This window comes from Pleurodeles waltl, chromosome 5, assembly GCF_031143425.1.
Source record: "Pleurodeles waltl isolate 20211129_DDA chromosome 5, aPleWal1.hap1.20221129, whole genome shotgun sequence".
NCBI classification, from domain to species: Eukaryota; Metazoa; Chordata; class Amphibia; order Caudata; family Salamandridae; genus Pleurodeles; species Pleurodeles waltl.
The window spans coordinates 84,737,820-84,755,278 of NC_090444.1; the positions used below are offsets into that span (position 1 = coordinate 84,737,820).

General features: G+C 47.0%; 1 protein-coding gene across 1 annotated transcript in view; it reads right to left on the minus strand.

Moving 5' to 3' along the window:
* The window catches only part of KIF3C (kinesin family member 3C), a 249,396-nt gene that overhangs the window by 66,377 nt on the left and 165,560 nt on the right, over nt 1-17,459 (minus strand). The window contains exons 2-3 of the mRNA XM_069233654.1: nt 16,401-16,502; nt 2,399-2,521 (exon numbers count right to left, since the gene is read on the minus strand). Of these exons, the coding sequence (XP_069089755.1) occupies nt 2,399-2,521; nt 16,401-16,502 (225 nt within the window). The remainder of the gene's footprint in view (nt 1-2,398; nt 2,522-16,400; nt 16,503-17,459) is intronic.

Consider the following 17,459-nt stretch of genomic DNA (forward strand, 5'->3'; position numbering starts at 1 on the left):
ACAGGCATAGGTCTACCTCCATTCAGAGGAGCAACACTAGGGTATCTCCATTCATATGCACAGCTCTACCTCCATTCAGAGGAGCGGCACTAGGGTATCTCTATTCAGAGGCAAAGCTCTACCTCTATTCACATGAGCAGCGCTAGGGTATCCCCATTCACATGCAAAGCTCTACCTCCATTCAGATGAGCAACACTAGGGTATCTTCATTCACAGGCACAGCTCTACCTCCATTCAGAGGAGCAGCTCTAAGGTATCTCCATTCACAGGCACAGCTCTACCTCCATTCAGATGAGCAGCACTAGGGTATCGCCATTTACATGCACAGCTCTACCTCCATTCAGATGGGCAGCACTAGGGTATCTCCGTCACATGCACAGCATTACTGTACCTCCATTCACATGCAAAGCACTAGGGTATCCCCATTCACAGGCACAGCTCTACCTACATTCAGATGAGCAGCACTAGGGTATCTCCATTCACAGGCACAGCATTACTGTACCTCCATTCAGATGAGCAGCACTAGGGTATCTCCATTCACATGCACAGCTCTACCTCCATTCGCATGCGCAGCACTAGGGTGTCTCCATTCACATGCACAGCTCCATTCAGAGGAGCCTCACCAGCACTAGAGTACCTTCATTCCCATGCACAGCTTTACCTCTATTCACAAGCACAACACTAGGGTATCTCCATTCACAGGCACAGCTCTACCTCCATTCAGAGGAGCAGGGCTAGGGTATCTCTATTCACAGGCACAGCTCTACCTCCATTCAGAGGAGCAGCACTAGGGTATCTCCATTCACAGACACAGGTCCACCTCCATTACTGTACCTCCATCAGAGGAGCAGTACTGGGATATCTCCATTCACATGTGCAGCATTACTGTGCCTCCATCAGATGAGCAGCACTAGGGTATCTCCATTCACATGCACAGCATTACTGTACCTCCATTCAGAGGAGCAGCACCAGGGTATCTCCATTCACATGCGCAACATTACTGTATCTCCATTAGATGAGCAGCACTAGGGTATCTCCATTCACATGCACAGCTGTACCTGCATTCAGAGGAGCAGCACTAGGAAATCTCCATTCACATGCACAGCATTACTGTACCTCCATTCATAGGAGCAGCACTAGGGTATGTCCATTCACAGGCACAGCTCTACCTCCATTCAGAGGAGCAGCACTAGGGTATCTCCATTCACAGGCACAGCTCTACCTCCATTCAGATAAGCAGAACTAGGGTATCTCCATTCACATGCACAGTTTTACCTCCATTCAGATGAGCAGCACTAGGGTATCTCCATTCACATGCACAGCTTTACCTCCATTCAGATGAGCAGCACTAGGGTATCTCCATTCACATGCACAGCACTAGGGTATCTCCATTCACAGGCACAGCTCTACCTCCATTCAGAGGAGCAGCACTAAGGTATCTCCATTCACAGGCACAGCTCTACCTCCATTCAGATGAGCAGCACTAGGGTATCTCCATTTACATGCACAGCTCTACTTCCATTCGCATGCGCAGCACTATGGTATCTCCATTCACATGCACAGCTCTACCTCCATTCAGAGGAGCAGGACTAGGGTATCTCCATTCACTAGCACAGCTGTACCTCCATTCAGAGGAGCGGCACTAGGGTATCTCCATTCACATGAGCAACATTACTGTACCTCCTTTAGATGAGCAGCACTAGGGTATCTCCATTCACATGCACAGCTGTACCTGCATTCAGAGGAGCAGCACTAGGGTATCTCCATTCACATGCGCAGCATTACTGTACCTCCATTCATAGGAGCAGCAGTAGGGTATCTCCATTCACAGGCACAGCTCTACCTCCATTCAGAGAAGCAGCACTAGGGTATCTCCATTCACATGCACAGCTCTAACTCCATTCGGAGGAGCAGCACTAGGATATCTCTATTCACAGGCACAGCTCCACCTCGATTCACATGCGCAGCACTGGGGTATCTCCATTCACAGGCACAGCTCTACCTCCATCAGATGAGCACCACTAGGGTATCTCCATTCACAGGCACAGCTCTACCTCCATCAGATGAGCAGCACTGGGGTATCTCCATTCACATGCACAGCTCCACCTCCATTCAGATGAGCAGCATAGGGTATCTCCATTGACATGCACAGCTCTACCACCATTACTGTCCCTCAGCAGGACTAGGGTATCTCCATTCACATGTGCGACATTACAGTACCTCCATTCAGATGAGCAGCACTAGGGTATCTCCAGTCACATGCGCAGCACTAGGGTATCTCCAGTCACACGCTCAGCTCCACCTCCATCACTGTCCCTCCATTCGCAGGCTCAGCCCCACTTCCATTCACATAAATGCTCCGCCCGCTCCCACACCTCGGTCCAGGTTTGGGCCTCACCTTCTTCAGCTTCTTGGTCTTGATCTCCACCTCTTGCTGCAGGGAGGTGTAGGTCCCGCGCCGCTCCAGGGTCTCCTCGTCCCGCAGCAGCATCTGCTGCTGCAGCTCCCGCTCCCGCCGTTTCTGGTGAGAAAGGACATGAGGTTGTTGGAGTGTGACTTTCATAATCAATATTAACGTGAAATGCTTGCAAAATAATGTATAATGAAACTGCATAGAAAATGTGATAGACTAATATTAATGTACGCGTTTGAATTGTGCCCACGGGGAGTGGCCACCAATGTATACGATGATTAATGAGATTGACTAATGATGAATTAATAATGTACTAATGTGTGACTTTATATTAGCATTATGAGCTTTGTATTAAGGTTTTGCTAAATTAATCACTAGGCCTTAATTAGCGAGGGTCTGGGCCTAGCTGCCTGGTCTCATATTAACTGTGTTTTTCTAACGTGCAATGTGCTGCTTTCCTGAAGGACAGGAAGCTGTACTTTTCCAGAAGCTAGAGATGTGTGTAGTTGTAGTAAATTCTTTCTCATGAGACCAGACTTGCTCAAGGAGACATTCTTGCTGAATGCAACAGTGTAATTCGCAACAGGTGCAAGGTCGCCTAAACTGGTAAAATACAATGAAACTACTGACTGGAGCGGCGAGTGTAACTTTTCTTACCTGAAATTCTACCCGTTGAAGACGTCAATCACAGGAGCCAATAAACTACGCAAGAACTGTCTTAGGTGGAAAATTCTAGTTAGGTGTGTGTGTTGGACTATTGGACAGAGATAACGATGCACCAAATATTGCCCAATTGGAAATTAGAGACTTGTTAGACAAGTTCGATATAACAACGGGACACAAGGAGAAATCAGCCATTATAGGGACATTCATGTTGTTACTTTGATATTCTGCCTTAAGACGTTGCTGTTCTGATACTTCAAACCATTCTTTTGCCTGATACCTACTTCGCCTCCTTACGAGGGAAGAGTCTTTCCTACCTTGCTGAGACTTTGCTGTTATATCCTGGTTGATGGCGAATCGACTGATGTCCTGAGGACGAAGATTGACACTGTATGCCGCCCCATTCGGATGGGTAACTATCTGATACTGAAATTGTAATTGTCTGTTTGCCCTTCCTTTCTAGGTACCAACAGCTCTTTTGATGAAGGCCATAGTTAGATGTTTTCCAAATTCATGTTGCTAAATTGTTTTGCATGAAGCCCAACATGCTGATGCTAATTAGAGGTTAGTTAAGGAGTTCACTAATACTGGGTGCACATAGACAAATGACTGAATCTTTGATTTGTTGAATAATGTGCTACTGATACTCTGCTAAAGTTGATTCATGTTGACATTGTGCTTTGTTCTAATGTTCCTGATCTTTGCTTTGATAGTCTTATTCAAGTTGTCATATTGTAGTATTGTTGATGTGTTTTCTGGTATTGAGACTAATAAACTTGCTAGTAGAGTGTAACAAATAGGGAATAAATATCTTAAATCTTACTAAATTTGTGTGGTTATTCATGGCTGAAAGGTTATGATGTGTTTTGATTCTTATTAATGTTATTACCTAATTTGATTAATTTGTTATTGTGAATATTGATGAGATTATTGATCTATTGATTGAAATGCTGAACAGATATCTCGTCCTAAGGAGTCTCCAATCAGGGTCAAAAAGTTCATTGGCCTAAAACGAGTCCCCGTGTAAGTTTAATTATTAAAGGTGGCTCACGTTATCAAGGTCATGTGATCAGTGTGTGCACAGAGGGGCGGAAGGTGTAGACCGAGCATGTGTTTTGTCACCTGCGTATGTCTACTTTTGGATGCATCAAGGGTACTGAACCGGGCTCGGGAATTATTGGACCAGTCATTACTGCCTGACAGACTAGGGATCTTGGAAGAGGACTCCTCATCCAAGGTGAATGAAGACTCAAGGGTGCTCCACATTTACTGAGATGTATGAGATTTTGCTCTCCTACAGTCCGGGCCATGGACACAGCACAGATCAAAGCTTATAGAAAGCCATCATAGGATGGAAACCTACACCTGAGATCAGGTAAAATACAGCAAGCACGCTGTTGAAGCATTATTACCAAGAGGTCTTAATGTCTCATCAAGTATCCCTCCGACTTCCTCCACTCTGTGAGACCTGTTCCCCAGAGCGACTGCGCTCATAGTATGGACTCCAGGAACCTCAGGGACCACTGCACAGAGTGCCTATGGTCTCTGCAACCTACTCTGGATAACTATGATTCAGCAGCCAAGGATGGTAGCAAATGTTTCATCCTCTTAGCCAACTGTCGCTCTTTGGTAGCACACAAATTAGACATATATTTGCTCCTGGAACAGGTTAAACCTATGATTTTCTTTTTAACAGAGACCTGGCTTCAAGAGGGTTCGGCCCCTGATATTGCTCTGGCTCTATCTAGCAGAAATTGAATAAATAGGCTTGACAGAGCCTCCGCCAGAGGTGGGGGCATTGCGATAATTTATACAGACAACCTAACGGTTTACTTACATCCCTTGCAGTTAATAGGATGTGAAAGTATGTACTTTTGCATTAATTTGAATCCCCAATATACCCTGTCAGGTGCCCTGGTTTATCAACCCCCAGGTCCCACTGAACATTTTTAACAGTCCTTTGCAGATAACATTGCTGAGCTGGTATGTTCTAAACCTAATTTTATCTCTGCTGGGTGACTTTAAAATTCATGCAGAGGAGGTAGATAATTCTGTAACTAAATCCTTACTCTCTGACATGGATGCTTTAAATCTGGTACATTTGATCAAGGGTCCTACGCATAATAGGGGCCACACAATTGACTTAGTTTTTTCAAATATCAAAGAACTGACGCCCACGTCTCCTCGCCCTTTGGCTTGGTCTGACCACTTCCTGATAACACTCGAATTAGCCATTTTCAGTCCTAGAAAACTCATCCATAATACATCTTCACCTAGCAGATGCTGGTGTAATCTTAAAGCTGATGCCTGGATTAATACCCTGGAGAGGCAAAAACCATCTACCAAAAATAACATTACGGACATGTCAGAGTCCTTTAATAAATGGATTACTGCATTCTTAGCGGTGTCCTCTAAAGTGAAGAAGTCCACATGGGGTGGAAGACCCCTGGCTTATCAGGGGGCAAAGTTATGGAATTCCCTACCACTTAGCCTACCGACGACCAGCCATGAACTAACCTTCCGCAAGGCTTTAAAGACCTGGCTGTTCAAAACATAATTCCCTCCTTTTCCATCTCCGACTCAAAGTGTTCTAGCTCTCAGCGCTAGTAGGCCTCCGGGTAGCCGTATGCTATATAAATCCATATAACATAACATAACATATCCAGCTCTGGAGGTGTCACACCATGCCACCGCCTCACTGAGATGTCAGCATGCCAACCCTGCCTTCCTGAGACGTCAGCATACAAACCCTGCCTCCACTTCCCTCAGATGTCATTATACAAACCCTACCTCCGCCTTCCTGAGACGTCAGCATACAAACCCTGCCTCCACTTCCCTCAGATGTCATTATACAAACCCTGCCTCTGCCTTCCTGAGACGTCAGCATACAAACCCTGCCTCCACTTCCCTCAGATGTCATTATACAAACCCTGCCTCCGTCTCTCTGAGATGCCAGCATACAAACCCTGCCTCCGTCTCTCTGAGATGCCAGCATACAAACCCTGTCTCCACTTCCCTGAGATGTCAGCATACAAACCCTGACTCCACCTCCCTGAGATGTCCACCTAGAAGCCCAGCCTCCACTCCCAGGGGTTGGTGTGGCAGGTCTGTTTGGGAGTGTGTGTTGTAGTAGTGAACAAAAGAGGGGGAGGCAGCAAAATACTCTCTGGGGTTTACCTGGGTGACGATAGTTAAGGGGGGGGTGGAGTCCGATGCGGGCAGATCCACCCCTAGGGGGAGCAATAACGAGTACACGTGAAAGAAGAGTTTTGGGTGGGATGCCTGGGGCAGGACAATGAAGCTGTCTTTGGAGATGTCCTGGAAAAGAAGTGATGAAGATGTTGGAGATGGAAAGAGGTGATTGGGTCTAAGGTGTAAGGAATGTGTGAAGCATTGTGGTGGGTGAATGGTGGGGTGGACAAAAGGGGGGATATGTTAAAATTGGTAATATGTTTAAGGTTATCAAAATGTGGTTACACGTTGCAATGTTGTTGCAATTCTGTCCTAATAAATGGCCTTTTTCTTTCACATAAGAATCTGAGTCTGGGGTGTGGTTGCCTCGCAATGATGTACAGACGCTGTCTGGTATAGTTTGTGGGTCGTCCGCTGAGACCAGGGCATGGGTTGGGCGCATGCAAACCTCAATGGCGAGGTTAGCAATAATGCAGTCCTGTGATGCTGTTCCGACTGTTTTGAAGGGGTGGGGTAGGCTTTTCTATGTATTTGTATATAGTTTGAGTTAGATAATATTACTGATTGGTCACACCAATTGCTGTGCATTGGTGCTCATATTTTGATGGTGTTTTTGGAGTACAAGTTATACCCTCCCCCCCACCCCCCCTCCTAAGGGACAGATGGGCAGGAGGTTGGGCAGGTCAATAGGTTAGAGGTATTAGTGAGAGCTGAGGACATGGCTTGTTATGACTCATGGAATTTTGAATTTTTCCAGGAATGTGTTAGTGGGGGGGTGAGAGAGGGAGACAGAGTGGCAAAGAGTGAAAGGGTGTGCATAAAAGTGATGGAAAGAGTGTCTGTGGATGTGTAGTCATATGGAAGATCCGCTTTCTATTGAAGTTCTGATTCTAGTGAGAGGTGTTGTCCCAGTAGGATGCTTGGACTGGAGAGCTGCCTCTTCACATATAACTGGAGACCCCTTCTAAACATAAAGACTGCATTTGTGCCAGGGTTAGCAGAGCCACATGAACACTGTTGAGTTTCACACAAGACAACAAACAAAATAAATTCTACAGTGCCCCTTCACAAGTGTTGTTTGTTGCACAGCTAGTGTGTAATGTGCTCTACAGAGACATGATTACTTTTCATGCGAAACCTGTGTTGTTGGCCATATTTTTCAGTAATAGTGATTTTTGTTGTCTGTGCAGCCTTATACTCTGGGTAGAACATGTGCACTCTTTCAACGAGCTGCCGGTTCATACTTGTGACTTGTGTCTGCACGGCTTTACTGGCTCTCATGCACCACAAATCTCACGCAGTGAACCAACAGCAAGTGCTGTGGACTGCTTTGCATGCACGGCTGCTGACCCAACCCGACTACGGTTAACTTCCCTGCCGCCATCTTTGGACGGTCATCTGTGCTAACTGCTGTCTGCGGGGTGCTCCAGAGGGAAGGGACGTGTGGCATAAGCAGACAGCCCAGCCCAGAAATATAGATTTATTTGTACTGGATTCTATAGGTCCCAGTATGGTGGTAAGGCCCCTCCTGCTGTCCTGTTCTTCAGGGATCCGACTGCTGTTCTTCTCAAGATAACATGAAAAGGTTTTTTCTGCACAGGGACAGGCATTTGTCATCTTCGCTTTGTGATTTAACAGAGACCGCGCAGACCTTGAGATGGTATACTTTGTGATAATGGAGTGTATTGCGCTTATGTATGTTGTAAAGTTATCCACTGCTTATGCAGTTTCTTTTTGCTCTATGAATTTTCTTGCTTTCTAATCACTATTACCTTCAGGTATTACTTTTTGCGCATAAAACACAAAGGTTTACGAGCTAAGGCGTTATTTATTACCTCTGATAAATAAATAGACCACAGGACACGTTGTTTATCGGGTGCGATAAATAACACCTATTGCGAGTTCATGGAGAATAAAATGCAGATTTGGGTGATTAACACACCAAAACCCGCATGATTCGGTAAATACCGTATGTTTTCTCCTGTTAAATTTTGACAGGTTTTACCAGACAAAATTTAATGAAGGTTGAGTTATTTAATGCATTTGATAATTATCAGATGCATTAAATACCTTCAAACTCGTAATTCTGACCCATGCGTAAACAGAAGTTTACGCATGGGTCGGAATATTACGAGGAACTTGTAAGAAGGCCCAAAGTGTATTCTCTCCACCTTTTTTTCATATGAAGTGGTCAAAGTGGAAGAACGTTTTTAGAAATTATTCATAAGTGATGGACAAGTTACTTACCTTCAGTAATGCGTTATCTGGCAGAGATAATATCTAGTTTCAGATTCCTTACCTTAGAATTTCCGCAGTCATCAGTCTGGATCTGGAGATTTTTCTCGAGCAGTACCCCTGCATGCCATTAGGTGGCGTTGATCGGCTCCGTGTTTGTCCTCGGTGTCATCCGCAATGGAGATGACGTGGCGAGTCCTATATACGCACCACCTGATGCGCTGACGTCAGTTTCATTTCAAGACTTTCCACACCAGAAGCGCAGAGCCATGAAGAACACTGACCACTGGTGCGTCAAAACTAGGGCCCTTAAAGGGGAATCCCTGTCCCTAGAAATCAATTCACAGAATGGGGAGGATGGGTGGGTCGGTAAGGAATCTACAACTAGCTATTTTCTCTACCAGATAAGGCATAACTGAAGGTAAGTAACTTGCCCGTCTGATAGACACATCTAGGTGCAGGTTCCTTACCTTAGAATAGATACCCAAGCAATACCATCCCCAGAGGAGGGTCTGCAAACTAAGATCACAACAGAAAGTTCTGCAGGACTGAATGGACAAAGTGCCCATCCCTATGGACCTGACTGTCCAGGCAGTAGTGTTTGGTCAACGTGTGCAGAAAGGCTCATGTTGCCGCCTGACAGATGTCGAGGACTGGAACTCCGCATGCTAAAGCAGTGGTTGCAGCTTTAGCTCTGGAAGAATAAGCACACAAACCCTTAGGGGGTTGCTTCTTAGCCAGTTCATAGCACATTTTAATGCAGAGTACGACCCATCTGCAGACGGTCCTCTTCTGCACTGTCTGACCTTTTTAGCACCCACATAACCAACAAAGAGTTTATCATCCACACAGAACTCTTTGGTACGATCAAGGTAGAATGCCAGCGATCTTTTTGTGTCCCGGCGGTGGAGTCTCTCCTCTTCCTTAGAAGTCTTCGAAGGTGCATAAAAAGTAGGCAAGGTGATGGATTGGCCTACATGGAAGGGCAGAAAGGAGGCCTGAATGCAAAGCACCACTTTGTCAGAACAGATGGAAAAGTAGGGCGGCTTAGATGACAAAGCCTGCAGCTCACTCACCCTGCGGACAGATGTGATGGCCATAAGGAAGGCTGTTTTCAAAGTAAGAAGCCTGAAAGGACAATTGTGGAGAGGCTCAAAAGGAGCGCACATCAGAAATGTCAAAAACAAATTCAAGTCCCATTGGGGCATAATGAATGGGGACAGAGGAAACATATGAGTAAGACCTTTAAGGAACCTATTTACAATATGGGATTTAAATAAAGAAGGTTGATCAGGCTACCTTAAAAAAGCAGAGCTTGCAGACAAATAACCTTTGAGAGTGCCCTTAGCAGAGACCTGCTGGGCCAAGGAAAGTATAAGCAACAGAACCTCAGAGAGAGGGGCAGAGAGGCGGTCAACAGACTTGCCTGTGCACCATGCCACAAATTTCTCCCAATGACAAGTGTACACCGTTTTGGTGGAGGGATGCCTGGCTGCCAAGATTACGTTACAGACTTCAGGTGGAAGGTCGAAAGCTATCAACTGCCACTGCTTAATCACCACGCAAGAAGGCAGAGACTGGACAGGTTTGGATGGAGAACCCTCCCCTGCTGCTGCAACAGAAGATCCTCCCAAAGGGGCAGTCTGATTGGAGGATCGAAGGCCATGCTCAACAGCTCAGGATACCAGATCCTTCATGCCCAGTCTGGAGCCACAAGAATTACTTGGGCCCGGTCGTTCTTGAGAAATCTGGCCAGAAGTGGTAGGGGCGGAAAGGCATACAGGAAGCCTGAGTTTCAGGCATGCAGGAGGCGTGAAGTCCACTCAAGATGAAAAGCGCCGCCAAGCGATTGTCGCCTTAGGAACTCCAACGTGCAAAAAAGCTAACATTGCGCGTTCTCTGCAGAGGGGAACAGATCTAACCAAGGCTCTCCCCACTGCTAAAAGAAGCCTTGCACCACCTCCAGATGGAGACAGCATTTGTGGTCGCCTAAGCATTGACGGCTGAGTTTGTCTGCTTCGATGTTCAGAAAGCCGACAGATGTTGAACCACCATGGAAATGCCCTGTTGAACCAGCCACGTCCAGAGGCACAGAGCCTCTTGACAAAGGGTCCATGACCCCACCCTGCTTGTTGCAGTACCACATGGCGGTGGTGTTGACTGTGAACACCTGCACTACTTACCCTTGAGAGAGGGAAGAAATGCTTTCAATGCCAGATGCATCTGATCTCCTTCTCTCCTAGATGGCCACCCCATCCCAGGAGTGCCCCATCTGTCACTACTGTAAGAGCTGGTTGGGGAAGGGAAATGCATCTGCCTCCAGCCCAGTTGCAGTTCATTAACTACCACTGCAGATCTTGTGGAGTTCCCTCCAAGATCTGGACCCTGTCGGAGCGATTCCCCTGATGCTGCACCCACTGGAACTTCAGGTCCTACTGAAGAACCTGCATATGCCATCTGGCATGAGTCACCAGCAGGATGCAGGAGCCCATGAGGCCCAGCAGCCCCAGTCATTCTCACTGACATCCAGGACAGAGGCTGAAACATCGTTATCATAGTCTGAATATCCTGGACTTGCCACTTGGGAGGATATACCAGAAACTGCACTGTGTTCAGAACAGCTCTGAAGAAAAGGCAGTGCCAGAAAGGGAGTCAGGTGACTTTGGCACATTAGTAGTGAGCCCCAGCAAATGCAGGAGGTCCGCCATAGTCTGGAGGTGGGAGACGACAGCCTGAGGTGAGCCCACCATCAACAGCCAGTAGTTGAGAGAGGGGAAGACTGAAACACCCTAATCTGCGCAGATTAGCTACGACCACCGTCATCACCTTGGTGATCACCTGAGGGAAGCTGGTAAGGCCGCACAGTGAACTGAGAGTGCTCATAGCCTACTGTGAACTGCAGGTAATGTCTGTGGGTCAGCAGGACGGGAATGCGGTAGTAAGCGTCCTACAAGTCCAACGCTACCATCCAGTCTCCTGAGTTCACGGCAGATAGAACCTGAGCCAGAGTGAGCAGTCTGAACTTCTCCTTCTTGAGGAAGAGATTGAGAGACAGAAGGTCTAGGAGAGGCCCTTGTCCTTTTTGGGTACCAGAAAGTAGCAGGAATAACAACCACCACCTACTTCTGGCACAGGAACCCCATTCTGTAGCTCTCTTGGCCAAGAGAGCCGTAACCTCCTTGCGGAGAAGTGCCAAGTAATCTTCCATCATACAATCGGAGGATGGTGGCTTGGATGGAGGGGTAGTGTCTAAGGGGAGGAGTAGCCCCTTCAGACAATCTGCAAAACCCACCTGTTTGATTTGATGGATTGACAGCGAGCAGGTGTTGGCAAATCCCCCATCAGGGGCTAGTCAGACTAGGAAGGTTTGAAGTCTGCTGAAGAGCGGGGGCGGTGGACTGGCCAGACTGCTGGCTCCCTGATCCACGAGGTCAGTGGATCCCACGTCCCCAGCCATGCAGGGGCTGGGCAGCATGCGTGGCTTGGTTGCTGAAAGGAAACGGCTGTGGTGGGCAGCCCCTTCCATAGCCATGAATGGGGCAAAAAGATGACTTAGGGAAACATGGGGCAGCCACAAGGCCCAAGGACCTGGCTGTAGCCCGAGAGTCCTTGAAGCGCTCGAACGCTGAGTCTACTATCTCTCTGAAGAGAGAGGTGCCATCAAAGAGCATGTCCATAAGATTAGATTGGACATCCCCCAAAAAGCCAGATGTTCGCAACCAGGCGTGGCGCCTCAAGGCCACTGTTGAAGCAACTGCTCTGCCCAGTGAGTCATTTGTGCCCAGTCCACAACAGATCATGAACTGCTGTGTCTCTCCCATCAGCAACTGCTTGGGAAAGTACAGCCCGGGCCTCCCTGGGACCTGTGGCAGCACTTGTGCAACTCACAGTGTGTGGGAATAACGGCACAAAAGGCATGAGGTGTTCCGGGACCATAATGCCAGGCTGGAGTAAGAAAACATCTTCTTCCCAAGTATGTCCAGCCTCTTGGATTCCCTGTCCAGGAGCGCGGAAGGGAACGTGTCCTGGGAGGTGGAGGCGTGGATAGCCAAGCTCTCAGGGGTAGGGAATTGCATCAGAAAACCTGGGTCACCTAGGGCAAGAGGATGGCGTTGGGCAATTCTCCTGTTCACAGTAGCCCCTGTGCTGCGTCTGGACCAGGTACCCAGCAGGACATCTGTAAGGGCTTCATTGAATGGGAGAAGGGGTTCAGAGGTTGAAGCCCCTAGTTGAAGCACCCATTTCAAGAGGTTAGCCTTGACTGACACCGAAGGCAACTCAAGATCCAGGACCTCGGCTGCTCTCTGCACCACCATTGAGTAGGACGCTCCCTCATCTGTAGCCACGATAGGGGGAAAAAGCATGCCAGTATCTGGTGAGGTATCCAAACCACTGGCGTCATCCAGGTCTGTATGCCAGACCATGGTGTCTTGAAGCTTGTATTCCAAAGGGTCCAGTGACACCTCACATTAGTCACCGTAAACTAACCCATACGAATAAGGGGCAGGATCTGACATGGGGGTAAAGCCCCTGTTGATGCCTGAGTCGGCTTTATACGATGCCCATCTGGCTCTGTTTTGGAGTCTGCAATAAGGATGGGGCCGGTGTCAGCCAGGGGCCCGGTCGGCGCCCGGAGTGTCCGCATCAGAAACGGGGAAGGTTGAGGTGGTACGACTGATGCCGGTTCAGATCTAGGAATGGATCCTTGGGTGCCCCCCAGACCGGAGGCCGAAGCCTTCCCAAAAATGAGGCGCATGGCCTTGTAAAACTCTTTGAGTTGGTCAGGGGTTGCTCTGGCTCTCAGAAATTCGGGGAGGCGCGGAGTCGACCCAGGCGCAGGCTCCGCAGATGGAGGGCTAGAGTGATGACGCTCCTGTTCCGGCATCTTGACGGCTGATGGACAGGGTGAAGTCGAAGATTGCTGGTCTTCTTCAACGTCTTCTTGTGCCTTGACTTAGCTGATCTTCCAGAGGGCTTGGAGTGGGATGAGGAAAAAAGGGGACTCTGTGACAGATCCAGAGACCTTCCTCTCGACCGAGGTCTGGACTTATGCGGAGTCGAACGCCGGGCCGCCATCAACTTCAGGTACTGCTCCTCAAAGCCTTCAAATGCATTGCCTGGCAGTTGGAGCACGACTTTGGGTCGTGTTTGCGTTCCAAACACCAAGGGCAGACGAGGTGCGGATCCATCCCAGACATCGCCTGATGACAGGACCCGCAAGGCTTGAGCCCAGTCTTGTGAGAAGACATCCCTTGACTCACCAGGAGTAAAGATACTCAAAAAACTTTGATAAAAAGTCTAAAAAGACCAGTCAAAAAATGACTGAAGGGTAGCTCTTTCTTCGGATCAGTGCAGCCTGGCTCGGAAGGAAAAGAACTGATGTCAGTGCTCGTGGGTGGCGCCTATATAGGACCGAGACGTCTTTTTTGGTGCGGATGATGCCGATGACGGCCGCGGAGCTGATTGATGCCTCCTAACAGCGTGCAGGGCGAGAAAAATCTCCAGATCAAGACTGACACCTAGGGAAATTCTCAGGTAAGGAATCTGCAACTAGATGTCTCTATCAGATATGTGACACCAACTTTGGCGCTAAAAAAACCTGCTGTTAATTAACTGTTTGGGGGCAGAAGGACCAAGCACTTTCAAATACCTTTCTGAATTGTCGAATAAAGGTGCCAGAGATGTAAATTAATGTAAATTGTACAAGAAAAAACTGGACTTACATTCTAATCCCAAGTCAGATATTATGCTTGGGGCATTATTTTGGCAGACATTTTCCATGAAAGCAGGTAGAGTGTTAAGGACTGGTAACAAAGTTGAAGGAATTAGAATCATCATCTAAGTTTGTAGAAACCAATAGATCATTTGAGTCCAATCTATGGTAAGGTGTGGCAACAAGAAGGTGAATGAAGAACTGTGTCTTAAGGATGATCCTAAGGAATCAAAGTATTGATAGTTGCAAAAATGAGGTAATGAGGTAAGGAAAGAGAAGTTAAGGAACAAATATGCAGAAATGGTTGCAAGGTTATTGCTAGGCAAAGAGTTGACTATGTATTCAGATATGGAAATTCGGTGAATTTGGTGAACGCAAAGGATTTTCCATATGTCAAGAAAATGAAATGGAAAGAATGACAATTACCCCAAGTGCTGCAAGGGAAGGGGATAATGCAGGTGAATGACGTGGTGAACAATAGTTTCAATGACAATCCATTTGGGATGGTGCTCCTGGACCGGGTTCAGATGATGGATGTGGTGGGTTCAGGATCAAGGATAACATGAACTAATAGAAAGTTCAGGGAAAGATAAAATTGGTGAAATTGGACTTGACACCAGATTATGGTGGTGATCAATCACAAAAAGAGGCTTTTTTGAAGCTTGGATAGAGTTTGAGGGAGTGTCTTGGTAGAGAACGCTTATGTTTGGGTAAAAGGTGGTAGTACATTGATTTGGCTAAACCGGAGAACAGTTAAAAAATTAGGGTAGACCTAAGTGGGAAGGAGTTCATGTCTTTGTTTTTTTGGGCATGGCTGATGTACAGTAGCATTTGCTTATAGACTAGAGAATTAAGAGTAGGTAGAAAATAACTATTTTGTTATTGAGAAAAGACTTTGTCAATGGCTTTGGAAACTAAAAGAAATGAATGGTTTGTATGGGGTACCAGATTTGTAGGTCAGAGAGATGAAACCGCTGAGGAAGGTGTTTATGAAAAAAGGCCTTACAAGATGCCAGGTTGCCTATGTACATGTTGATGATTGTTCACAAATATAGGTTTAGTGTGGGCTGTTTATTTGGGGTAAACAAATAGATGACTGACTGTCTTTTCAGGCTGACACTGGAGGAAAGAGAGGCAGACGGAGTTGGAGAACAGAAGGAGTGTGAAGATAAAGGCTTGGTAAGTGTATTTGTCTTTGTGCGTGGTTATTGAAGGTGAGCGGAGGCAAGAGTTGTGTGATGATGAGGTTTAAATAAATGTGTGAGACAGTGGAGGGAGAGGGTGGAAAGATACAACATTGTCAGTCGAGGGTTTCAAACATCATTGATTGGTTAAGGAGAAGCTGGCGTTAATATGTGTTTTACTTGAGAAGAAGGAAGTTAGTTACTCTTGAAGTGATGTTTGGGAGGGTTCTCGAGTTGACTCTTTCAAGACATTTAGGGATAACAAAGGGAAGGGTGAGAATGAACCCCTGCACACACGCTCATCAACTCTGGTGGTTGTTGCCACACCAGTAGCCAGGATACCATCTGACTGAAGACCAAGGAGTTTTAAAAAACAGGCCGGCACACCTTTTTCATCTATGCACTCATGACCAGGAACTACATCCCAATATCCATCAAGACCTTACCAACCCTGCTCCAACGTAGGAAAAATGTAAAGGCAAAACTCTTTAAAGAACATTACACCGCAATTCAGTAACAGCCCATGACCAGCTATCTCTCGTTGCTTTCCTTGGACCATCTACAACGCTCTACTGTCTTTTGGCTAGACTCACGCAACAGAAGTACGACATATTTACATACATATGCAATGGACATTTTATGGCCAGGATGGGACAAAGTAGTGAAGAGGTGAACACTGCCAGTCCATTGTATGCAGCTGCCTACCTCACAGGGGGGAAACGTAGCCCTGGGTATGGTAGGACTTTCGCAATTTTTGGAAAAATAGGTAGAGATAGGTTGGGGCTAATGTTTGGTCATGATGCATTTATATTCAAGATGTCCATGGATAAAGTATTTATCAAAGTTCAATATGGTAAGTGTTGTGAACATTTTGTATTAGATTTTCTGTTGGATGATGGATGGGTTGAGCTACACAGGATTCTCATGCTCCCTCTCAACTGGCCTCTTCAGCTATAGCCCTTGTAATGGGTTGTCTGGAAGGGAATTGGTGCTGGTGTACCTGTTCAGCGATCTCCTGCCGCCGCAGCTCCAGCATCTTCTGCTGCTCATTGGTATGGTCCATGATATTCTTCCCGCCAATCAATAACTTGCTTTCCATCGCCTGCGGAGAATGAAAGAGACGCTTGGTTAAGAGCGGTCCATCATTAAATGAATGCATGTTGGCTCTCAGCCATGCAAACATGTACACACATTGAATATTGTTTACACCAGACCTTTAAGTACCATTTCCTTCCCTGCACATCATACAAACGTTTGACCATAATGCCAAATTGTAAAGTCGGTTGTGCATCTGTCGGTACGGCTAAAGTTAGAATACTTAAAAGGTAGAAAAATTTACATACACATCAAAAATATGTGCAATGAGAAGTAATGTACAATGTACAGCCCTAATTCATACAATGTGACAATCTCAAAGTAAAAATAAGTGGGTGCGACAGGCCACGACCTAAAGTACCCAAATAAGAAGAGCCCTGATCCACTAAGGCCACCCTGGAACAAGGGCATTTCTAGCAGAACCTTTTATCAACCTCGACTTGTGCTTGTGGAGTTGGCACCACAAATTGAGCCCACTCCTGTCTCCACAACGTCTATTTTAGATCCTGCCCTGTGCACCACTGTGGCTCATGGAGCTTCAGAAAATGTGCATGTGGATTAGATCCTGGGAGCTACCGATCACGAGGCACACAGAGAGGGGTGCTGAGAAATCCACCAGGTAGAGAAGATGGCCAATCCAGACGCAGGATGGATGATGATGTTTTTTGGGGACACCCGAAACGCACATGGAGCTGAAGCTCCCCTTAAACAGCAGTTCCACTGTATCCGAAATTGGTGAAGGAGAACACACCGTGGTATCTGAAGATGAAGAAGGCCGTACCTTGGTGAGAGGGATAGAAGACTGGAGGGCTAGGCACCTTTGACCCAAAGCAAACCCAGTGAAAGTAGCAATGCACTCTAGGCTTTTGTGGTGGTGGCTGAAACCAAGGCCTGGGGGGGTCACCTGAGACAGGCACCAAGTGATGCTCAGCAGTGGTCTTGAGTACAGTAAGAGCGAGCATGG